The sequence below is a fragment of the Hippoglossus hippoglossus genome, chromosome 21, assembly GCF_009819705.1.
Source record: "Hippoglossus hippoglossus isolate fHipHip1 chromosome 21, fHipHip1.pri, whole genome shotgun sequence".
Lineage (NCBI taxonomy): Eukaryota > Metazoa > Chordata > Actinopteri > Pleuronectiformes > Pleuronectidae > Hippoglossus > Hippoglossus hippoglossus.
In genome coordinates this window covers 8465609-8490566 of record NC_047171.1, presented here as the reverse complement: position 1 = coordinate 8490566, position 24958 = coordinate 8465609, and the positions used below count along the sequence as shown (strand labels likewise).

At 42.1% G+C, this 24958-nt stretch overlaps 2 protein-coding genes across 3 annotated transcripts; one reads left to right on the top strand and one right to left on the bottom strand.

Annotated features, from left to right (window-relative positions):
- The first annotated feature begins 520 nt into the window (after nt 1-520).
- On the top strand, nt 521-23984 carry LOC117754672 (GRIP and coiled-coil domain-containing protein 2). Of its 2 annotated transcripts, none has more exons than XM_034573751.1 (24): nt 521-728; nt 1342-1398; nt 4911-4995; nt 5112-5191; nt 5306-5410; nt 5549-6053; nt 6480-8308; nt 8748-8799; nt 8979-9079; nt 9224-9322; nt 10521-10640; nt 11725-11889; nt 12112-12216; nt 13098-13260; nt 13988-14088; nt 14438-14515; nt 14607-14744; nt 15410-15531; nt 16605-16781; nt 17029-17237; nt 18806-19033; nt 19321-19460; nt 21600-21801; nt 22355-23984. In XM_034573751.1, the coding sequence occupies exons 1-24, from the start codon at nt 723-725 to the stop codon at nt 22426-22428; spliced, it is 4941 nt and encodes a 1646-aa protein (XP_034429642.1). In that variant the 5' UTR covers nt 521-722; the 3' UTR covers nt 22429-23984. The 2 variants fall into 2 exon arrangements, with proteins under 2 accessions (XP_034429642.1, XP_034429641.1); XM_034573750.1 differs by having other exon boundaries at nt 1339-1398.
- tmem223 (transmembrane protein 223) lies at nt 19927-20927 on the bottom strand. Its single transcript, XM_034573759.1, has one exon. It carries the CDS (start codon nt 20780-20782, stop codon nt 19973-19975), a length of 810 nt encoding a protein of 269 aa, XP_034429650.1. The 5' UTR covers nt 20783-20927; the 3' UTR covers nt 19927-19972.
- Nucleotides 23985-24958: the final 974 nt, after the last annotated feature.

Here is a 24958-nt window from a genome sequence, read left to right as displayed (position 1 = left end):
ACTTCCATTGTCTGAATTCTGACTTTAACGTACAATACATAAATCTTAACGAACATAACAGCATCTAGGTTTAGGGTTCAGGAAAATTAAACATAAAAATAAGTTACAAATTGAATTACATTGAAATTACTATGCCCTTATCTCCATTAAGTCAAAAATAATTTTCTATAAATTTCATAGAAAACATTGTATTATCCTAAGAATGAAGAAAAAGGTTACTCTCCTGTTTATGTGTACTCACTTCAAGTCACACATATAATCTTAATATTTTATTTTGACTGCTTATTTTATTGTGACGGCTTTACCTTTATTTGCTGTACTGTAATCATCAAGTAGTTTGAATAATGTCCAGATGCATTCTGTTTTATTCATATGGTGCTTTTATATTTATTTGATATACCTTTTAATCTTTATTGTGAAGCACCTTGTGCCACAATTCTCGTGTGAAAGGTCCTATGCAAATAAAGTATATTTTTATTAACATATCCTGTTTAACATGTGACGTATATCACACTGACGTCACTGGGTTGACGATTGCGGAAGTAGGTTGCTGCTTGAGCCTGTTAGCTCCAAACCAAAACACAGGGGATACTATCGTTTTAAATGCACACGGAATTGGAAATAGTCTGACTTTCGCTTTGACTGTGTCTGTTGAAGTTATATGTTTTGGTCTCTGAGTCTGTCAGACGACTGAGAAGCAGCTGAACAGCCGAACCACGAAGATGGAGGTAAATGCTCACTGTCGAGTTAGCATTAGCCAGCCTCAGTACAGCAGATAGTGCTAGCACCTTGGAGTTAGCTTCTGATATAATGTAATGCTTCTCCCTTTCACTTGTGAATGGAGTTTTAAAACGTTACCAGACAGTTGCGGGTGACGCTATGTGATGTTTACTCAGCGACCTTTATCCTAAACCTTTATATGTTTCACATTCCTCTGGTACAGTAGCAGTGTGTAAACCGAACAGCGATACTGTATTTCACATAGCGAGCCTCTTAAAGTGGCTGTCATTGCTCTGTCAGCCCTCCAGTACACGTGTCAATATTGACAGTAAGAAAGACAGTGTCACATTCTAATCAAACCACCCTCAACTGATCTGTGTGTGCAAACATGGCTCCTGATGAATCAGAAAACATGTTGTAAAATCTTCTATGATCAATGGGTCTTTGATTCCAGGCAGAGAAACATTTTGAAGGTTTTTCAAATGAAACACTGCTGAATATCAAGTATGAGTTCGTAAACTAAGCAGACAAAAACAACCCAGTAATACAGCATACCTGTCAGATTTATTATTCTTTCATTAGTTTGGTTTGTCATTTCCTCCTCCCCCTCTGCTGAAGCAGGACCCTGGTGGCTCCGGAGCAGAGTCTGCGGCTCCATCCCCAGCAGCCAAGTCAAAGGTACTTATCTTCACCAGGGACAACACCCATCTGTGTGTCAAAAATCTGTACTGTTGACTTAGAGCTGGGCAATAAAACGATATTTTTTAATTGCAATATAATTTATCAATAATATAAAAATCACAATGATAATGTGACATTTATCATGATGATTAGATTGATATGATTACACTGGCGCTTTTATCCAAAGCTACTTACAATAAGTGCATTCAACCGTGAGGGTACAAACCCAGAACAATAAGAATCAAGCAAGTAAAATTTTCTTCAAGAAAGCCAAACTACAAAGTGCTAAATGTACGTGCCATATAAGTGCTACTAGATATTGTTTTTTTATTATCCGAGGTATAGTCGGAAGAGATGAGTCTTTAGTCTGCGGCAGAAGATGTGTAGACTTTCTGCTGTCCTGATGTCATTGGGGAGCTCGTTCCACCATTTAGGAGCCAGGACAGCAAACAGTCATGATTTTGTTGAGTGGTTAGCTCGCAGTGAGGGAGCAGCAGGCAGCTACAGAGTGAATGGATGGGCTGGGGTGTAAGGTTTTACCATGTCCCGGATGTAGGCTGGGCCCGATCCGGGAAGAAGGGGACATATTCTCCTAATGTTTTGCAGCCTGTATCTACAGGAACAGGTTGTTGCAGTAAGGGAGAGTTGACTGTTTGTCACACCCAGATTCCTAGCAGTCTGGGTGTGGGCTACCACAGAGTTTTCAAATGTAATAGGTCATGGGTGGGAGAGCTTTTCCCTGGAAGGAGAAGTGGCTCGGTCTTTTCAAGGTTGGTTTTCAGGTGGTGTGCAGACATCCACTGAGAGATGTCAGTCAGGCAGAGATTTGTGCTGCTACCTGTGTTTCAGATTGGGGAAAAGAGAAGATAAGTTGGGCATCATCAGCATAGCTGTGGTAGGAAAAGCCATGTGAGTGAATGACAGAGATAGAGGCAGAGAAAGAGGAGATAAGAGAGCAGGTCATCAGGGTTTTTAGATCTAAGCAATTTCCTTTCTGATGCTCGCATAGTGGCTCTGTCAGCGCGCACAGAGTCAGACAACCACGGAGCTGGGGAGGACTTGCGCACCTGTTGTGAAGTAAGACAGAGAGTCAAGAGAGGACGGAGTAGAAAGGAGAGTGTCTGTGGCAGAGTTAGGCTGCATGAGTGAGAAAGAGTCAGATGAAGGGAGGGCTGATAAAACAGGAGGCCAGAGAGGAGGGAGAGCGGAAGCGAATGTTGCGACAGACAGGTACAGAGTCTGTTGATGTGGTAGGGCTGTCAGATTGTGAGAGAGGGAGAGAGTGAGAGACATGAAGTGGGGTTACAGTGAGGTTAGATGTAGTTTCTGGTAAAATTAAGTCAAGGTGGTTCCCAGCTTTGTGAGTAGGAGGGGAAGGGCTGAGTGAGAGCAAAGGAAGAAAGTAAAAGTAGTAGGTCAGATGACTGTCTGGATGTTGAAGTCACCCAGAAGGACAAGTGGAGGGCCATTTTCTGGGATGTTCAATAGGAGGACGTCTAATTCTTCCAAGAAATCTCCCAAAAGACCTGGTGGATGGTAGAAAACAATTGTACCGGATGAGTAACTGTCACATCATGAAATTCAAAAGACAATGGTGTAAAATATGGCAGCAGGTAGAGAGAAAAACTAAATTTGGGGGAGATGAGTAAACCTGTACCACCACCCCTACCAGTGGGTCTGGGTGTGTGGGTGAAAGAGATGGCAGAGGAGAGAGAGAGCAGAGGTGTTGGTCGGTGTGATCCAAGTCTCAGTGAGAGCAAGGAAGCCAAGCGATTGCTGGGTAGCAAAGCCAAAGATGAAATCTGTCTTGCGGGTAGCGGAATGGCAGTTCCAGAGACACCCTGTGACAAGGTGTTGGATATGTGTGAAACGGGTGGGATAGATAAGAGAGGAAAGGTTACGGTTAGTGGTGCACCGATGTATCGGCCGTATATCGGTAGCGGCCGATATTCGCCTCGTTTACTGCTATCGGCGTATCGGTAATAAACTTGACTTTCACCGATAACATTGGCCGATATTCATTGGTATGTTTTCTGCAGCCTGCCAATCTGGCATCCAGATTATGGTACACTGACGCCGGGTTCACACCGGGCGCTGAAGCGCCGCGCAGCGCAGCGCCAAGGAAAGCCAGGCGCCTCCCATCCCCCCACCCCCTGTTAAACCTTTGTGCAGTTCACATGGGCTGCGATGCGCCGCGCCAGCGCCCTTCACCGATGGTTTCGGCGTGCGAGCGAGCATATCGCGCCAGGAAACAGACTGAAAAATAATTTTAAACGATATAAATGACATATTTGATATGATATAAATGATCAAATATGCATCCCATACTTTGTATTCCCCTTCTGTTGTCCTGGAGTTTTAATTTTCCCAATTTTCCCAATCACATAATTAAATGTCCCCCTCTGCCCATCCACTACAGCCACACAAGCAGTCATATAGATAAAAAGAGAGAGAGGGGGGGCTAAAGGCTTGCTTGGAGAATACGTCATTTACCCCCGACACTGAACGGGTTACATACAACAACAAGCGGAGAATCACGGGCTGACCGACGCGGAGAAATGCGGGTCCGGTGTGAACAGCTAGGCGGCTGCGCGCTTGAGAATAACGCTGCGCGGCGCGGCGCTTCAGCGCCCGGTGTAAACCCGGCGTTACACACCAAGAAGGCCACATGCAAGTAATAAACAAATATCGGTATCGGCTATCGGCTAGATTGTTGTTTTAAATATCGGTATCGGCCAAGAATTTCCATATCGGTGCATCCCTAGTTACGGTAATGTAAATGAGTGCAAGGCCTATAGTATCTACGAGTAGATATGTGAACAGGGACGGAAAGTATACACATATTCAAATAAAAGGAAGCAGCGTTATAGTCAGCCTCCTCCAAAAGACTCCTTTGTCTTTATCCTCCGAGTCTTCACTGACGCTTCAACCAATCCCTGGTTTTTAAACACCAGAGTTGACGATGATTGGCTACAGCTGTGCTGACCACACCCCCTGCTAATGAGTGAAATCAGGCCCCAGGTGGTGATGGTCCAGCAACAGAAACTCAGCAGAGCTCAACAGCAACAAACACTTTACTTCTCACCTTTATCAGTGAAGAGGTGAGTTAAACAAAATCTCCTAATTTACCAAAAACTGATGAAGGACAAAGTCTATTTACCTCACAGGTAGAAAGTAAAATAAAAATTAGCCCTTGACAAAAATCGGAATAAAATTCAAGCACTTTAACTCTAACTGGTTCTCTTTAACTCTCAAACACTTCAGTGAAACAAAATCCTAGCTCATACAAATCAAGTTAAGACAAAACCTAAGACCGCAGATATAATAGTGTTCTAGCAGAGAAGCTTATTTAAAGAATACACTTAGCCTAAATCCAAGCAGTCCAGTAGTATGAAACCCCAGAAGTCCACTGCACACTGGTGTTGTGATTAGATTGATATTAATCGGTCATATCGTCCAGCACAGTGTTGTCTATATTGATTCTCTCTTTTTTTACATTATGTTTTCAGCTGGATACACTGTCCAAAGATGACCTCATCAAGTTTGCCAAGAAGCAGATGGCTGCCATGCAGAAGATGAAGGGCAGGTGTGCAGGTAAGTTATAAATGCTCTTAAATCTTGTGTATACTTGTGTTGGACTATGTGGCTCTGTGGGCCAGCCGTATAGGAGGATGTGACATGCTTATGCTTATGACGTGATCTTTTATCAGATTTGGAAAAAGAAATGGAATCCACCAAGCGGCAAAACAAAAGCAGTAACAGCAGTTCAGATGACTCCACGCTGATACAGGTTTGGTTGTAGGGCTGCATCTCATATGTATGCTTTTAATTATTCATATGTTAACATGCTGTTCCCCATCTTCATAATGCATCATGTGAATCACGTGTGTGTGTAATACTGTAGGAGCTGACTGAGAGGATGGATGCCTTGCTGCTGGAGAAGGCAGAAATTCAGCAGAGTCTCTCACTGTCTCGTAAAGACCTTGAGAAGACTAAGCAGCAAGGAAAGGTGGGGAAAAATTAAGATCTACTTTAACATAGGAAATATGGTATATTCCAGGGGAATGTATAGTCGACACATTGATGCATGTATGTTTATAATGAAACAGGATCCTTACAACATGTGTCTGACTGTCTTTTTGTGCAGGATGATCTAGCGAAGCTGCAAGGAGAGCTTGACCATGTGATAGAGGACCACCAAAGAAATATCAAGACCCTAGATAGCAGGATAGAGGAGTCCAACAACAAACACCAAGAGGAGGTGGCTTTTTTCCAGAAGTTACTGAAAGAGCGAGAAGAGAGTGACAGGGGGAGAGAGAGTGAAAGGGAGAGGGAGCGCCAAGCTGAACATGCCAGGGCAAAAGAGAGTGCCGAAGAAGTACGCCGGTGCTTGGAAGTGCAGCTGCAAACCATTCTAACTGAACTGGAAGCTACCCGCGAAGGAAGAACTCAGGAGATCGCTGAGCTGCAAGAGAGCCACCAAAGGGAGCTGACGGAGGGCCAGCAGGAGGTGGAGAACCTGAAGGAGGAGCTGGCTCAGAAGAGTCTGCAGCATGAGGAGGAAATGAGGGCACTGGAGGAGGACTGCGAGATTGAGAGGGACCGTCTCCTGTTGCTCCACGAGGAGCTGACGGAGCAGCTCGCTCTGAAAGGTACAACAGCATTTCATTTAAAAGTCTGAATTTTAACCATTCAATGAAGCAATAATTCAATTTGTTATTATCTTAACGATTTATTGTTTTTTAATTATTACAATGGTCATATTTAATCACCAGAATTTTATGAAAAATGCACATGGCTATTTCTTAATATTTCATAGGCAAGATGCAATAAGTATTTTTGTCTGTTCATAATATAAATATTTAAATATACAAATAGATATGCCATTGAAATACTCAGGAACATAATTCCCTTCTGATAATGAGTTATCAGAAGATTAAATAAAACTACTGTATGTTCAAGGGGAGGTAACTTATTGCGTGATGGAAATTATGCTAATGTTGCAGCACCATTTCTGTCCATGGTACAAGTAATAAGTCAGAGACTTTTTCAATTAACATGACTGTTATCTTCTCCAGACAGCTATCTGCAGGATGTGCAAGAAGAGGATGAGGATCCTGCTCGGGGTTCAGGGATCGCCAAAATGCTGGCACTGTCTGGATTAAGTCTGGGTGAGTCCAGCCACAATGACGGAGAGGAAACAGAGGCTGGCAAACTGAGATCAGCTCTGGAAGACCTCCAAGCCCAGAACACCATGTTGCAGGACGAGCTCACCTTGCTCAGTAATGTGAAAAGTGAGCAGGAAGCAGAGCTGGAGAGGATCAAGGAGGAGTTCCAGATGGAGAAAGAGGAGATGGAGTTTAAAATCAATGAATTGCAGTTGACCAGGGAAAGTGCCTCCAATGACACTGTAGGGACTCTCTATCCAGACCAACAACAGGTCCAAGGAGAATCCAAGGAGTCGGCAACGAATCCAGAGGAGCAGCAGAACCTGAGGGATCAGTGTGAGGCCTTGACCAGGGACAGAGACTCTGCCCTGGCTGAGTGCCAACACATGAGGGGCATACTTCAAGGTGTAGAGACAGAGCTGGTGGAGAAGACACAAGATTTTGTTGATCAGTACAATGCCATGAAGGAGCACGGAGCTAGTACTCTACAAGAACTCCACGATAAGATCGCTCATCTCAGCCAGGAGAGAGATGCACTTTTGGTGAAGGTCAAAGAGGTTACAGAGGAGAACAACACTCTGAGTGACACCATGGCTCAACAACAGCTGAAGCCTGAAGGTTCAACAGCTGAAGACCAGAAACTCCAGGCATCCGTAGAGGAACAAACAAGTTTGGTCGGTGGGCTGAAGCAATCTGTGGAGGAGCTAACCAAGCAGAATAAGGAGATCCTCTCTGAGATGCAGATGAAGGAAAACATGACGCAAGACCTTAAAGAGATGATCACCAGGCTGACTGAGGAGCGAGACAAAATACAATCCCTGCTTCAGACGCGAATGGAAGAAATGCAGAATCTGAATGATGAGAGAGCAAAAGAATTTGAGAGGCTGCTGGAGGGGAAAGAAAGAGATGCACTTTTGCTGACAGAGGAAAAAGAGAAGGAGCTGAAGGGCTTGAAAAAAGAGAAGGAGGACGAAGTGCAACATCTGAACGAGGAGAGGGAAAAGATAGAAGAGAGTCTGAAAGAGGAGGTGAAAAGACGGCAGGAGATTGTTTCTGCTTTAGAGCCGAGTATCAAAGAGCTCGCCACAGAGAAGACTGACCTCCATCACAAAATGGAAGAGGCATCCTCGGGGCTCGCCAAAGCCCAGGACGAGAAGGAGCTTCTGTGCTCCAAGCTGGCAGCAGTGGAGGCTCAGCTGGAGCAGGAGATGTCTGAAAAGCATCAGCTAGAGGAGAGGTTGAGCTCAGCGACAGAGGAGGCAGAGCAGTCCCGCACCTCCATCGGAGCTCTGGAAGAAAATATGAATGAGGCACTCAAAAATTCCTCCGATGAGGTTGAGGAGCTCCGAGTGCGTGTAGATGAGCTGGAAAAGGAGAGGGATCTTTTGAAGACTACTCTCGAACAGGCTCAAGGGGAGAGAAGCGTAGAGGAGGTTCATAAGGAGCTCCAGGCCCACATCACTAACCTGGAACAGGAGAGGGACATGCTGAAAAACAATCTGGTGGAGTTGGTGAAGGATAACGAAGGGCTGCAAAAAGACCTGCTGGAACTGAAGTCAGTCAGTGAGAAGATAAGTGAGGAGAACCAGAAACTGATGGCTCAAGTTTCTCTGATGACTGAAGAGAAGGAAGAAGGGGAAATGGAGGATATGCAGCAAGAAAGAATAGCTTTCTCTGATCAGCTGACAGAGAAAGACTCGCTCATTTCTCAGTTGAGGAGTGAAATGGCTGCTCTCCAGGTGAATGATGTGTACCATGATTGGGAATTGCCTAAATCACACATTTGACCAACTTGACATAATATAACATTAGAATGTGAATAACAACATTAGAAATCATACTTCATTACACATATTTTAATATCTTTGATTTTTTTTTTCCAGAACAAAGAAAGTCAATTTTTGATAAATTTACTATTTGGAAAGAAATGATCGCCCACTCTGAGACCCACCTGCATAACTGACACAATAATATGTATATTAAATGACCTAAGTGTTTCTCACACGACTGCAGTTCTTAATAAAAATGAAATAATTTAAATATAGGTTAGGGAATGAGTAAAATTATTTACTGTTTACAGTGTCACGATCAAAAACAAAATACTTTCTTTAAAGAACTATGCTGTAATTTATGTTTGAATTTTTCTTTTTCTCCTACTTTCTCCTATCACTTTCCCAGGAGTCTGCTTCCTCTGAGGAAACTGTGGACAATGAGATCAAACAGAAAATAGGTATGAAGGTGCCACATGTCCGTGTTAATGAGTAGAAAAATACAATATCTCAAATTGAACATTATTTTATAAAAATATTGTCATCTTAGTTTCCCTGTTTATTGGAGCAGGTAAGAAATTAATTGTTTTGAATCCCAGAATATAAATAAAAACTTCTATATAACCTCTGTTCCCTTCAGCGATCCTGGAGAAAGAAAAGAAAGAAAAGGACGAGAGGATGAACAAAATCAAGGCGGTCGCTGTCAAAGCGAAAAAGGAGCTGGACATCAGTAAGAAAGAGGTAGAGTTAAGAATGACATTTCTCAACCATAAATGTTTGTCGTCCCTTATTTTACATTTATAGATATATTTTCCCCTCAGTGGTCAGACTGGTGATTGTGAAAATCTCAGTCTATCATTAACTCGATTATTCTTTTTATTTCAGATTGCAAACCTTAATGAGGTGGTCGGATCACTGAAAGCAGAGAGGGAGAAAGTGAGCAGCTCTATGAAAGATATCATCCACGGTGCTGAAGGCTACAAGGTACGAGAGGATGTGGGATAAAAAAAACACCAGAATAAAATGCTTTGTTGTAATTTACATAATACTCACAGAAAGAAGGTTCTTGTTTCGAATCCCAGTCTGTTTGGAGTTTGCATGTTCTTCTTATGTCTGTGTGGGTTTTCTCCGGGTTCTCCAGCTTCCTCCCACAGCTTGAGGTTGGGTTAATTGAAGACTTTTTAAGTTGACTATAGGTACGAATGAGCATGAATAGTTGTTTGTCTCTGTATTTCCACCTCTTGCCCAATATTAGGATTCTATGGGATGAAGCTGTTCATCCTCCGGTTCTGCAAATCATTGGATTTCGTCAACATAAACGCTTGAGTGCTTTTACTTTGAAATGGGTACAGGAAGTGTTGTAAATATTCATGGTTGTTACATATTTGACAGAGACTGTGTTAAAAGTTAATTCTATCTATTTTGCCGTGAACCTGGCATGGTACGAGGAGAAACTAGGCTAGACCCTGACTCTCTAGAAGGCGCATGAGCAGCACGGCAGTGTGGCTGCTCTGACCTGATAACATGGGCGCTGAATCAAAACCAAGATGTTCTGCGATGCTCACGTGCCACTGACACAACCAGTGTAGCCTGGGCGTTACAGGATAAGCGGTACAGATGATGGATGAATCGATGGCTGGATGTATTAGAGTTGCATGTTAGTATTTCATTTGTAAATAAATAGAGCACCCATAAATTTGTAATGGAGTTAACATTATCCTTTTCCTTATTCTAATGTCTGTCGTTGATTAAAGTTTGCAAAATCAAATGTTATTCCATTTGATGGCAATTTAAATGATACGATTTTCTTCTAAATAAAAGCACAATATAAACCGACCCAAAATAAAACAGACACTTTCCATCATTAATCATTTGCTTAATTGTGTACATCCCTATTACGTTCCTAAATGTCAAGTGAAAGGGTTTTCTCTTCAAAAACAGACTGTGTGCGATGTCACCCCCAGTGGTTTTCATAATCAGTCCCCAGACTGCACTGTGCTTTATGACTTAGTCTCCATTAAAGAAGAAACCACTCTGTTGTGTCTAATGAGAGTTTTTCCCCATCCACACTCAAATGTAAATGCAGCTGATATTTGAGATTCATAGTGTTTACCTTCACTGAGCTATTCAACCGGCTTCCAGTAATGTTTGTGTGTTTGTTTGTGTGTGTGTGTGTGTGTAGAATCTGCAGATTGATTACGACACGCAAACAGAGCAACTGGATAAGGAGAGAGAGAAGGTGGAGGCGGCAGAGAGACAAATTGCAGAGCTGACCAAACGACTCAGCAGTGCTGTCACACAGGTAACACACACTCAATCACACACACCAGTAACAAACATAGAAAGTGCTCTCGCCCACCGCTAAATCCAAGCAGTGCCACTTTGTCCGGCAATACATCTCTCCAATACGTCTCGCATAACTCTGTTTTTATCTGATTTACAGTGAGTCATTTTAGCCAGGGACACTTTACCCAGCTATGCTTGGCAGTGCGGCACCCACAAATAGCTCATCAGACGTGACTGGGTGAGCTGGGGAGAAATAGTGTTTATATATCCTCCTCTCCTCCAGCTCATAACTGTCTCTTTCCAGTGAGAGAACAACAGACAGGTACAGTAAATGGAGCGGAGTATAGCTTCCATCTGCCACGTGCAAGTGCAACACCATTTTCTCAGACACAGGTTTATTCTTGTGTGCACTCATAGGTCTCTGGGGGGGTGGGCAGACTAGAAGCTCGTCAGGGATCCCACAGTATGTCTGGACTTCTCTGTTTACCAATCATAGTTTCAGTGTTTGGCTGACAGATGATGGGAGGTGGCTGCTGCTGCGGCTGCTGGTTCAGTGTTCCCTGCACAAACAGCCCACAGAGGCTGCCGCTGTCAGATTTGCATGAATGGTTTTCAGTTTGTGCATTTTCAGATAAAAAACGTGCATCTGCGAGTGGTAACATTGTATGGTTTTAACTTTTGCATTGTGACATCCACCCTTATTGTTTTTAGTGTGATTGTAAAAGAACAATAACATTTATCTGTTCTTAATCGCAGTAAAGTCAAAGGTTGATGATGCTTTTAACGTGCGACAGGCGCAAAAGGAAAATAACAAAAAGGAAACAAATAGCCCAGGTGAAAAAGCAGTGTCATCCCCGTAGAAGACGACACTGACGAAGATGTCAAGAGAGTTTGTGGTGATAAGAGCCAAACCGGTATCGTAAAGAAAATCACGTGATCTCCGCAGCTCATAAGAGTAAAACTGGGCTTCTGAAAAAATACCAATCCTTTTTAATTTCACAAATTATCAATAGATCACATCCTCTGTATTGTTAACTCCTGTGAAGTTATAATTATTTCGAGATTTAAGTTTGTCACCTGCAATGTCTATGCTTTTACAGTACGAGATGTTGAGCAGTCAGAAAGAGGACCTGTTGGCTGGTGGGGAGACCATCAGGAGCACAGTGAGGCAGCTGGAGGCCCAGAACCAGGAGATACAAAGACACACAGCCAGTCTTGACAAAGACCTGATGGCTGAGAGAGCCATGAAAGAACAGAAGATCAAGGTAGAAATAAAGAGACATGGATCCACCCTTTTAATTCCGTGCACTTGTTGGCCTCTGTTCCCTGTTACACAGACTGTATTTGAAACTAGAAAAACATAATTAAGTTCCTATTTACAAATTCCTTAAGTGTCTTCATATCACGATTTATTCCTTTTTTAATTTTCTGAAATCAACAGAAACTACCCCCCACACACACCCCTCTGTGTTTGCTTGTCACTGTAGGACTTGTCATCTGCCGTCAAGGAGGTAGAAGAGCTGACAGCACAGCTCCACAAGCAGCAGCAGCAGTCTCAGCAGACTGCTCAGGAGCTGGAGCAGCTACGCAAGGTACACAAACAGAATAACACACAAAATGCTTCTCAGACACTAGTGTGTCTCAGAGGGCCTGTCCACTCAGGCGACTTGACTGGTGATGGCCGGCCTGCAGCTACAGCAGCACCTTTCAGAGAGAAGGGGAACTTTTCTTGCCCACAGCACAGGAGCTGCTGTTGCTTTTCCATTAGTGGAGACCTACATAGTACAGCAGTGTACACAAACGCTGCCCGCAGGTCTGACTTTGGTGACATATGACAATATGTCAAAAATTTTTAGTATAGCTCAATAAATGTGATGTTTTTGAGGTTGATGCTACTAATGGAAGAAAGAACAAACACTGATACATTGGGCATGATTAAGATCCCACAATGTTTGTTATTAAATAGTAGTGATACAAATATACACATTCTGAGGAAGCATGTTTAAATTTAACAATGTTCCTAGATTGTAATTAAACATAGTGATCAGTGATTACATTATCATAGTAATTTTACTAAAACATGACTGGGATCAATAAATTATATATAAATCTTAAATTAAGAAACAGTGAACACAGATAATCAGAAGTCTTCATAAAAACATGTCACCATCTTATTGTCAACATTTGTTTGTGTATTATTTAAGAATATCTTTGTTATATAAAACAACAGATTTTATACTTGGTTTGGCTCTGGATATTTATATTTTAAAGTGTTACAAATTCTAGCTATGTATTTCATGCAGTGTAAAATAGTCAATAGAATTCAGAAAAAATAGTCCTTTATGGAAATTAGTTCTAATTCTTAACCGTATCTTGTTTTTCCTAAAGTTTGAGATAAATGATTTGACTGACAGGAAGATATGGTTTTAGCTTTGTTCCCTGTATTGATGTAGTACATTGACTCTGCCTCTAGGAGGCGCAGCAGAACTCACTGATGGACATGGAGATGGCCGACTATGAGCGTCTGGTGAGAGACCTCAACTCCAAACTTTCAGAGAAGGATGAGTGCGCTGAAGAGTTAAACAGTCAGATAAACACACTCTCCCAGAAGGAGGACACACTCAAGCAGGAAATCGGTATGTACACGCTCACACTCACTTACTGACGCTCTAATTGAAACCCCAACAATTTATTTTATGTTGAGCAGTGTAATTATGTAGGAATCGCATGATAAGTTGCCAGTTTTAATCACATGGTTGTGTCACAGCATGATTCCACATCAAAGGGATAGTTCACCCAAAAATGAAAATTCACTCATCTTCTCACCACTATGCTGATGGAGCGGTGGGTGAAGTGTTTGAGTCCACAGAACACGTTTGGAGTCTAAGGGGTAAACTGTGTTGCAGCTGAATCCATTGACGTAATTGAAGTAAACGGGACCCCTTCTTCAGATGTAAAAAAAAAAAAAAAACGGACTCTTGGATGACACCACCATGAATTTTCATTTTTATGTGAACTATTCCTTTGTTTTCTTGTTGTTTGATCAGAACTTAAACCAAACCTGTGCAATCCTGTTCAGTTCTTCATCAGTGACAAATAAATGTATACTGCAGGTTTTAGGAACACAAGTCTACAGTCACTGATAGTAAACATCCATTATTCCTGCAGAGCTCTAATGATTTGCGTTCTACCATGTAACTGCACTGTTGCTCCTCACTGTCAATCTGTATAATGAAGGCAAAATACTGCAAAAAAATAGCTAATAAAAAGTCTACAGAAGGAATTGAACTTAAATTATTTCATCTGTCTGTGTACGTGCGTTTGTGTTTGCTCATGTGCCTGTGAACCTGTATCTGTCTCCAGAGGCTTTGAAGTCCCAGCTGGACCAGGGGGAGGAGAAGACCTCCAATATGAAACAGCTGCTGGTGCAGACCAAGAAGGACTTGTCTGATGCCAAGAAACAGGTGTGTGTGTGTGTGTGTGTGTGTGTGTGTGTGTGTGTGTGTGTGTGTGTGTGTGTGTGTGTGTGTGTGTGTGTGTGTGTGTGTGTGTGTGTGTGTGTGTGTGTGTGTGTGTGTGTGTGTGTGTGTGTGTGTGTCTCCCCCCCCCCCCCCCCCCCCCCCCACTGGATTTCCTAATACTGCGTCACTGCCTGATGAAATTAAATTGTGGTGTGCTACCATATGTGGGAATGATTGCTGAAAGGGCCTTGAAGATGCTGGGAATAGTTAATCATTTGTGGGTGTGTTGCCATGTTTACGTATACGGGTGTATGCATTTAATCTTTCACTGTGCGTGTGTGTGTGTGTGCAGGAGAGCTCCCTCATGATGCAGCAGGCCTCTCTGACAGGAGAGCTGGAGGCTAACCAACAGCAGCTAGAAAGCTCCAAGGTAACACTAGCAGCTACACCCAGCATTAACTTCTCCCGCTGTCAACAGTTTAATACAGAAGGTGTATATTAAAGTGTGTGTATCCAATTAGATCGCGGTGTGCGAGCTGACGGCAGAGCGTCATCGTCTGCAGGAGCAGCTGAGGTCTACACTGGAACAGCAACAAAGAACCTGCAGCTCCCTGCAGCAACGCATCAACAGCCTGCAGCAGGAGAGAGACGATGCTACGGTACATGAAAATTAAATTTTACATTTTTAACTACTACTATTGATTAAGCTATAATTTTGCTATACAACCTCAGGGTGGTAGTTTCCAACAGCCTTTGCACTTTTTCATCTTTCCCTCATCTCCCCCCTCCCCTCTGCCATAGCCTTGTTAAAGATTTTAATATTTTTATGGATTTTTGTTCAGTGTAAAAATGCCTGGAAGAGGGTTCCAACTGTACTGGGAAAGATGGCTGGAAAGAATAGAAATGCATATCCATTAACCTTATTTGAACATTGTCAGTAGCACAAGCATCAGTTGGACAAACGCAGTGTTTTTCTAATTGAAACTGACTCAACTTTTTTTATTCAGCTGAGGTGTTTTTCCCAGACATTGGTACATTGTGCAAGTACAGTGAACCTGACTGCAGCAGACTGAGAGTTTTGATGAGGCACCATTTGGAAACATCAGTGAGAAAATGTTACAGGTTTACTGGTTATTTTCTCAACCAGACAAAAAAAAATACTAAGGCCATTGAGATCATGGTCTGACACAAATGAAAAAAATCTGCTCATCTCTTACAGTCTGTCCATCTGCTCCCAGTTTTATTTCCCTGTTTGAGAGAAAAGATGAATCTACATTTAACATCTGTTATTTACTGTATATCTCTGCTTGATCTTCGATTCCAGGCTGAGCTTGCGGCAACGACAGGCGAGTTTGAGGGCTACAAGGTGCGAGTTCACAATGTGCTCAAACAGCAAAAGAGCAAAACCACCTCTCAGAGCGAAGGAGACTCTGGCAAACTAGAGAGGTAAGAACAACACGTAATGCATTGTGAGTGTTCAGTGAATCTAATGCTTCAGAGTACAGGGAATTGGCTCTGTACTCCAGCATATTGCAAACTCAAGATCGACCTTTTCAGTCAGCTTTTTAATTACATTTTTATTTATTGAGTTGGTTATATAGTTGTACATCTTAGAAAGTTTCACTGGCATATCCTTTTATTTCATTTATTGATTTTCTCTGGATTGTTTTCCATTTAATACCCCCACTCTTTATTTCTTACTTCACTTTTGTTACTTAACTTCAAAACATTCAGTTTCTTTTAGCATTTTAATGTTTTATCTTTAATGTTATGTTTTTTTTATTTATTTTGTATTATTTTTATCTTTGTTTACCTGCCTTTGGTGTTTCCTCATTGAAAATTCATGAGATTTACACCAGTGTTTCCCCAGTTCCTCTTATTATAATTTTCCTCTAATTATGGGTGGGGTGTGGGATATTGTTTTCAACACTTTTATTCTGTACAGCACTTTTTGTTATATTATTTGCTAAAGGTACTGTACAAATAAAGTCTTAATTAGTGGGTGCAATTTTAACACTGTCATTGTGCTGCTGCACTGTTCAAAACTGGCTTTAGAGTATTTGTACACAAGGCTACTGACACTGGTCCTCATGTATAGCACCCTCAAACATGTCATGGGACATCACAATACCCTTTGCATAATACACATCTAGTGACTAGTCTGTCACACCCCCTTAACTTCACCTAAGCCAGTTAAAGCTAAAGCAGAGGCCAAAATTTCCTATATACCTTGGAAGCAGTTGACCGATAACAAAAGAGAGGGCAAGCTGGCCAATTAGCGCAGACTAGGCTTTATAGGGGGAGGGCCTTAAAGAGACAGGCGATAATGTCTCAGGCAGAGGCTGAAGCAATGGACAGTGGTCTCTTTCTGAACATTAGAGCATATACAATTACATTTTACCCTGATTATGAGCATGTATCACCTCCATAGAAAATAAGAAGGAACTTCAGAGTTCCATGCATGTCTGAAAGCAGCTTAAGGGTTGGTCAGTGTAATTAATGCGATGTGTGTCCCACAGGGAGCAGTTCTCCTCTCAGGTAGATCAGCTGAAGTCCAGGCTGGCAGAAAGCCAGCAGAGCCTCCAGAGCAGCACAGCAGAGCTGCAGCAGCTCCAGACTGAACATGACACTCTACTGGAGAGACACAATAAAATCCTCCAGGAAACTGTGAGCAAGGAGGCAGAACTCCGCGAGAGGTGAGCTTGAATTACTGTATGTTCCCCCATATATCCCTGTTTTTGTTTGTTTTTCAATCTGACTTTTACTCCTCGGATGTGATTTTGCAATCATTAGACATATGCACACATTCTGTCTTCACACCTGATGAGGCCTGGCAAACAGCCGCCACTCTTCGGTCCTTTACTGTTGTACGCCAGTCCTGCTTATTCTCCACTAACCTAACGGTCTTCTTTCAATTCCACCTTGCTCTGTCTCCACCTCCAGGCTGTTGTCTGTGCAGTCAGATAAAATGGCTCTGCGCTCAGACCTGTCCCAGGCTCAGAGTGACCTGTTGTCTCAGGTGGAGGCCCAGCGGCAGACATACAGGGAGCAGCTGAGGAGGCTGCAGGATGACCACCGAGCCACTGTAGAGACCCTGCAAAGCCAGCTGACCCGTGTTGAGGAGCAGCTCTTCACACTGCAGAACCAGAACAGTAAGCATCCATGCAAATTACAAACTTGATCCATTCAAATGTATCAGTACCTGATTCTGTACATAAGGGAGTAGTCGAAAAGGGTAAGGGTACACAATAATCTATATACCAAACATAAGAATCAAAAAAAGTAACTGCAGCTCAAACATAGAGAACGAGTGGATGAGTGGTATCGTATTGGTCTCTTCTATGAGGCGAATTATGTGAGAGAGAACATAGGAAGGATGGGGGTCTGCTGGAAACACATTCGTCACCTCCCACACAGCTGCCCTCTGGAGTCAAACAGCAAATACACGTAGTAATGACTAGAAAAGGTGTGCACACGTGTGCGCGTGATTCCTCTGTCACATCAGTGTGGCCAGGTGTTGCTGAGGCTTCTCAGCTCTGTTCCCGCCTCTCAGTGTGGCAAACCACTCACTGTCGCATCTGGAGAGACTCATCATTAGTGTCTCACAGATGCACACCAGTATTAGTGAGATATCAACAGCCAATATCAGCCACAACTGAAGGTCATATTTGAGCTTTTTTACCACTATATTTGGATTTAAAAAGCAGCAACAATGCAGAAGGTTCACATCAGTGTTTTACTGGGGCTATTGGACAAGTTTTTACTGTTATTATAAAATATTTCTTATAAATCAGAAAGTTGTAATAACGGTTACAAATTGATCAGTATTTCTCATCATGTTTTGCATAGTTTATTTTTAAAGGGGCCAGTGTGCAGAAAAGATTTATCACAAGTCATATCGTTATCGCGATATTCAACAAGGTTATCGCATGTTTTCCTAATATCGTGCAGCCCTACACTGAACCATTAATCTCAAAACGTTTCACAAATTAGAAAACCTGTGGAGGCTGCAGCGCTGTGTTCCTGATGTGCTCTCACTGTCCCACTCGAACACATTCACACTCACAAAACCAAAAAACTGACATATGCATAAAGCAGGATCTTATCTCGGTCATTAGAAGAGTGGCAGACTAGAGGTGTGTTGGTGAGGGGACTGGTTCGGAGTCTGGCCTCTCGGTTCAGTTTCAGGTTCATTAATCACCATCTTCTCTTTTGTCCACCCACACTCTCAAGCGCCCCATCCGTCCCCCTTCTCTTCCCACTTGTCTTTGTTTATGCCAACTAAACTGGTTTAAACAGGAATGTGTCTGGTGCCCCCTCATGTCACAAAGCAGTAGGACAATGTCTCACACTTTAGTGTGAATCTAAGTGGAAATGATAGAAAAATGTTTTGCATAGTATGTAGTTCAGTGGTGGTCTTTGAGATAATAGCTATGATATAAGATCTTTTGACATTTCTTTGACTTGTTTAACTTGTTGAAGCCATGGTGATAGTTACTTGAATAAGAGCGTTATGAATTGAATTATAAAATTATCTCAAATTTTATCCAGTTTTAAGGTAATCCTAGTTTGTGTAACCAATCAATCAATAAATAAAATATATATATTAAATTTTTTACATTTTCTGTTTGTTAACCTTATCCTCAGCTTTTTATTACACATGTATGAAGCTGCTGAAAAAGGCAAAGATTTGTTCTACAAACCTTTCATCCTCTTTCAGGTGCAGTGTCGGTCCAGTCCAGCCGCAAGTCTCTGTCCTCAGACCCTCAACGCAGAAACACCGATCAAAACCAGGTAGGCCTGGGACTGATGGCTCTCAGCGACCTTCAGTCTATGGCCAGGGAAGAGGGCGAGGGTATGGAGATGACTGAAAGTGAGAGCCCTTCTCCTGCACTTACACCCCTCCCCTCTCTGGAGCAGCTCCTCATGTCTCCGGATCCCAAACAAGGTGATGAGATGTGCCATAATATTTACTCCGTATATAAAACGTTGTCTGTCACACAAGTTCCAGATTCATTCTGTGACCGAAACCTGGCAAATTAGAAACAGTCATCCTGTTTGGGTCAAGAAATGCAAATTCAGAAAGAGGTTCTACTTCACTATACACTGGAGCAAGTGATCATCCACACATGTAAAAATAAAGACATTACTACATGAGCTCCATACTTGGCTTCTACGCCCGCAAACTTCTCATACCACGATCTTAACCTGTGTGTCTTTTGTTTTCATCTCTAGAGCCATTTGTGTGGACGGTGGAGCCGACCAAAGAAGAGCTAAGTCAAAAGCTGACCACAGCCACACGCAGCATGGAGCATATGAACAGCCTGCTGCATGAAACCGAGGCCACCAACGCTGCTCTCATGGAGCAGATCACTGTATGTATATGTGTACACACACACACACACACACACACACACACACACACACACACACACACAGGAAGCACAAAAACAATTAGTTTACTCTCGCAACAGTTTGTTTAAACAGTTAATTTAACTGCATTCAATTTGCAATTACACACACTGCTCATTTTTAAATAAATTTAAAGATCAAATACTTTTCAGACATTAAAATTTCACGAATATACTATTCTTTGAAAATCCATCTGTTCATAATGACAGAGAAACGCAGCAAGTCCTTACAGTTGGGAAACTGGAATGTTTGATTTAATTGCTTGAAGAATGATTAACAGATTTTATTGATCAATTATGCACCTAATGTGTTGCCTTAGCTCTAAAGAGTGTTAACAAATATCTCATGTCATAGTAGTGAGAAATAAACTCGTAGTTTTGAGCTTGCAGATTTTATTTTCATGCTGAGAAACAATCAAACAGAAACTGGGATCAGTCTTCCATAGTTTTAGTTTTTTTTGGTGCCCAACACCAAATTAAACCTGCCGGAATGCCCCGACAGTGATATCAAACAGCCTGGCGTTGTTCAGGGTCCCCTCTTTGTCCAGGAGGAAGTAGAACTTGTGTCCTTTGACCCTGAGGGGGATAAATGAGGGGGACTGCTGCCTGTGAGCGTGACAGGCCACCTCGGACAGTGGGACAGTTATTCTCCGGCCTTGACTTGCTCCCAAAGGCGACTGCGTACTGACTGTCACCATCCTCCCACCCTGATGTAAGACCACCTTGCACACAGAGCGACGGCAAAACAAAGTCCCGAGACCGACGATCCCCGCACCGACTGCCAGGCATCCCAGCGTGAAGCCGTATCTCCAGATGTTCGACCCCAGGTTCATCTCAACACTCCACATCCCAGCCAGCCCGGTGGTGGTGGACATCGTCTTGGCTTTCCCTTTGTCTGGCGTGCCCCCTGTGTTCCTGAGCCCCGTGTAGGCGAAGTGAGCCAGGTAGGTCCAGAAGACGAGCTGTCCCCCGCAGAAGATGGCCAGGAGCTGGAAGAAGCGGGTCCGGTCGTGGTCGAACAGGATGACGTCTTTGGAGGGCTGGGCGAAGGTGGAGAGGCTGCGGCGGGCTGTCAGCTGCCTGTGCGCGGCGTGGCGGCTCGACTGGACCGATGTCCCCCAGCACAGGCCCGGTATACACGAGACCCGGGGAGACAGGCCGCTGCTCGGTGAAGGCTGAGCCGACAAGGACGCGTTTCTACAGACTGACACTTTGTGCTGGATGTTAACGAGTCGGAGCTGCCTGGAGTAAAACTCCAACACTCCACACAGACGCTCCAAACCCATCTCTCCCGACGTGTTAACGTTTTAGTTTTACACTCAGCTAATTCACAGACAATCCCAGTGTGTGTTCACCGTTTAAAGTTGCCATAGAGAGCTTTTTTAATGCGTCTCTTCCAACACACCGCGCAGCTGTGTTCTACAGAGCGCCGCCATGTTTGTTATGCGTGACGTATGCTGTCACACTACGGTAAGTAGAGGCGGTCAAAATTACCCATCCCCGTAAAGAGGAGCAACGCGATAACTTTATTTCAAACAAAAACACTTCACTTCCACACTGATTTAATGACTATTAACGAATTTGTTTTTATTTACACATTATAACTGCTTTGCAATGTTTATAAAAAAACGTATGTATACAACCTTTCATAACATAGTTAAAAGTTAAAAATAAAGGATTAATTGCAAACAAAAGGAAACATTAGGGGCAGTTTGATATAACTATGATATAAGATACTACAAATAAAATAATAAATGTTTTTAATATCAAATTATTAAAATAGCTGGAAAGATCAAAGCTAGGATTAAAAAATAAAAATGTTGAAGATAAATTTAGACCCCTTAAATCCTGAGATTTAAAAGAGAATAAGGAGTTGCCAGAAGGATCAAAGTTGGGGCCCTGACAGAAAATGTATTGTTCCATATAAAACAAAAATAATAATTATAATATCTGTACCTTATTTCCTCTTTATAAAATAAGCTGTTTTACTTGACTTTTCCTGAGGAAATCTGATTTTCTCACCATTCTTTCCATGCTAGTGAGAGATGTGCAGATTTGGGGATTTTGTTCTAATTAATTTTGCCGGTGTTTTTCACCCGCTAGTTGTTGAAGAGTGAAGTGCGTCGTCTAGAGCGAAACCAGGAGAGGGAGAAGAGTGTGGCCAACCTGGAGTATCTGAAGAATGTCCTGCTGCAATTCATCTTCCTGCGATCCGGCAGTGAGAGGCAGGGACTGCTGCCAGTTATTCACACCATGCTGCAGCTCAGTCCAGAGGAGAAAAGCAAACTGGCTGCCATTGCACAAGGTACAGTGTGTACAATATGAAAGTTTGAATTTAATTGAATCATACTGCTTTGTCTGTCATTACAGAGCCTGTGCAGAGCATCTGAATGGGTCCAAAGAAGGGGTGCCATATTGTTAAAAAAATGTATTGAGTAACATGTAAATACACACATAAAATATATCAGTACTTGCAACCTGAGCACTGGACAAACTTCCTATAAACTCTTAGTTTGTCATTGTTATATCATGATGTTGGATATGTTTTGATATATTAAATATGCTTGCAGTTGTAATCTGTTAACTGCTATAATGTGTACATGTAGCAACCGACATTAAACCAATCATCATATTCTCATCCTACTGTATCACAACAGCAACGTTCACACACAGCATCTTAACACACAGACTCAAACACCCAAATAGTTTTTTAATCTATCCTTTATTGACGCATACATCTTCCTCTGGTTAATTCAAAGAACTTTCTATTTGTTAATGTTCATCTCCAGAGGTTGAAGTACCATAGCATTTAGCTTTCATAATTTCTAACCAGATGTTCTCTGCTCTCTCTTGTGAAGGTGAGGAGGAGGGGTCTGGGTCTCGGGGCTCGGGCTGGTCCTCCTATCTCCACAGCTGGTCTGGAATCAGATAGACCTGAATCCAAACCAGCTCAACAATGGGAACATTGGGAGCACAGTGCTAAGACGTTACTGGAACTTTTTCTGTGAAAACCTGTATTGTTCATTCAAAACAGTGGCAAATGAGTGATATGCTAACTGGGGAATTTAATAATGTTTGGAGACATAATAGAAAGGACCAAAGAATGTACAAAAACTGAATGACAATGTGGGACAGAGATGAAACTAAATCATTTAGATGAAGATTTAATGAGCAGTGCAATAGATACACCAGTCTCTTGTCAATGAATGTGAACAGGGACATGATTCTGTCTTCCATGATTTTTGACTTATATTTATAACATTTACTGGACATGGTTACACTTCCTTGAAGTGGAGCTCATAAGGGATTATAAGGCATCATTATCACAATGAGAATATTGTGAATGAGTTAATGATGTTGTAAGAGAAACATTGTTTAATTTGTGACCATGTAGGGGGGTAACTGTTAATAGCATAACATCAATACAATATTTAGATGTTTGATTACTTTGCAAGAAAGAATTCCACATCTAATGGGCAGCACAGGATATTTGAAGGACTTCTACTGTTTTAGGTATTTTGTGGACAAATAACACATTTCTTTCAGTTGTTTTTAAGGACTCTACCTGTACAGGTGGCCATTTTGAAATAATTTCCACTTTTAGTTTTTACTGTCGTGTGGAAGGTGGGGGGGGGGAATCGTTACTATTCTGTGCTTTGGAAACAGTCTTAAGTATGTGATTTCAGTGCATGAGCTAAAGCAAACATCCATCATAAAATCGCTTTATTTACAAAGAGGTGCATATCTAACTTTTATCAGGGTCACCTGACCAACATCACTGAGCAGTATCATACATGGTATATTTGCACTTTTCCTGACTGAGCGTGCAGTTGATCAGTTCACTAAAGCCTGAAGAATGAAGCAGTTAAACCTTTCTTTTACTCAACTGCAGTTAATCATATTCAATAGTGATGGTTTTGAATTCTGTTTTGGTTTCTGTGTAATTTGTTGTTAGTGGTTGTTAATACCAAACTATTATTTTCATGGTTTCTGTTTCCATTTTCTGGAACCAATTATTGATTTGTCAGTTGTTGTGCTGTCGTTAAAACCTCCAAACATGAGTGATTTCGTCTGAAGTCGGCTGTCTTCTCAGTTCCTGTGACACCAAGCACATCCACCCTGCTAAAGTGTCCTTGAGCAAGACTCCCAAACAGACTCATGGGTGCTTCTATTAACAGCGTTCATCATGACCTCCGGCCCTACTGTTGGGATTTTGGAGGGGGACACAACTCCCCTAAAACACACATTCAAACATTTCTGTTCATGTTTCCTTTACATAAATACTGAAGTCCTATCATTGATAAAGATAACTGGCTTGTTCTAATTCCACTGGCAGCTTTTTTTTTTGTGATTCTTTCAGCGTGAGTGAATGTATTTTTATCCTAGGCTTTTATATTTATGAGGGTTGATGTCAGCAGGAGGGATGAGAAAAACGGACCAATATAATATCTATGTGGGTGAATAAACTTTTACTGTATATTGACTGGAGTGTTACTGTGTTGAAATCTTAATTTACATAAGGCAACAGCTGGTTTCACAGACAGTGGTGTTTCACAGCTACATGTTTATTTTTGGAGAAGTTCCATGTTGCTGGAACATACAAGGCACACAGACTGTTCAGATATTCATCAGGAGGGGCTGCGAGAGAGACAATAGAGCACCTCGTGTTTCCAGACTTGTAAAATCTTAACGTTGCGCAGATGACACTTATTTGTTCCTCTCTTTTAATCAATGAATTTTGTCAACACTTGCATCTGTTACCTCAAATGCGGCATAGCTCAGAACTTTCTGCAACCAAATATGAATGGGAATGATGATTTGATATTTAGGCCTGGCTCAGTTAACCCCCAGTTAAACATCACTCTCTGTCCCATGAATATATTGGTAATGACATTAAGGCCTGCGCTGAACATGCACCTAGGTACATCAGTGGTGTACTGACGTGTGCCCAGTCGGAATTAACCTGAGGTCCTCACCCAAGGATTTGCTTGTCGGGTGAGCGGGCCTTTTCTGTTACTCTATGAATTGAACTTCCAGGGGAGATCAGACTGGTCGGCTCCTCTGTTAAATCGCTCTCACAAATATATTATTTATGAATGTGCTTATATTAGCCCTCTGGTCTGATCTTACTCGTATCTATTCATTCATCTCTTTTTATACAATGACATTCTTGTAACCCCCATTTTATTTATTTTATTTTTCCTGTTTTATTTTCTTTCTTTTATTTGGCTTCCTTTCATTAAAGATTGCTTGACATTCTAATTGTTTTTTTAATTGCTTGTGTCATTTTAATCTTGTAAAGCGCTTCAGATGCATCATTCGTTTCTCCCCGTTTCTTTCTCTTGTTCCTATCACAGTCTGATCTCTCCTGGAGGAGAGAAGGGGGAGTCAAGCCTTTTCCTTTTAAGGAAATAAATGTGGTTTGGGTATCATGACGCAGCCAGCGGAGGAACCAACAAATA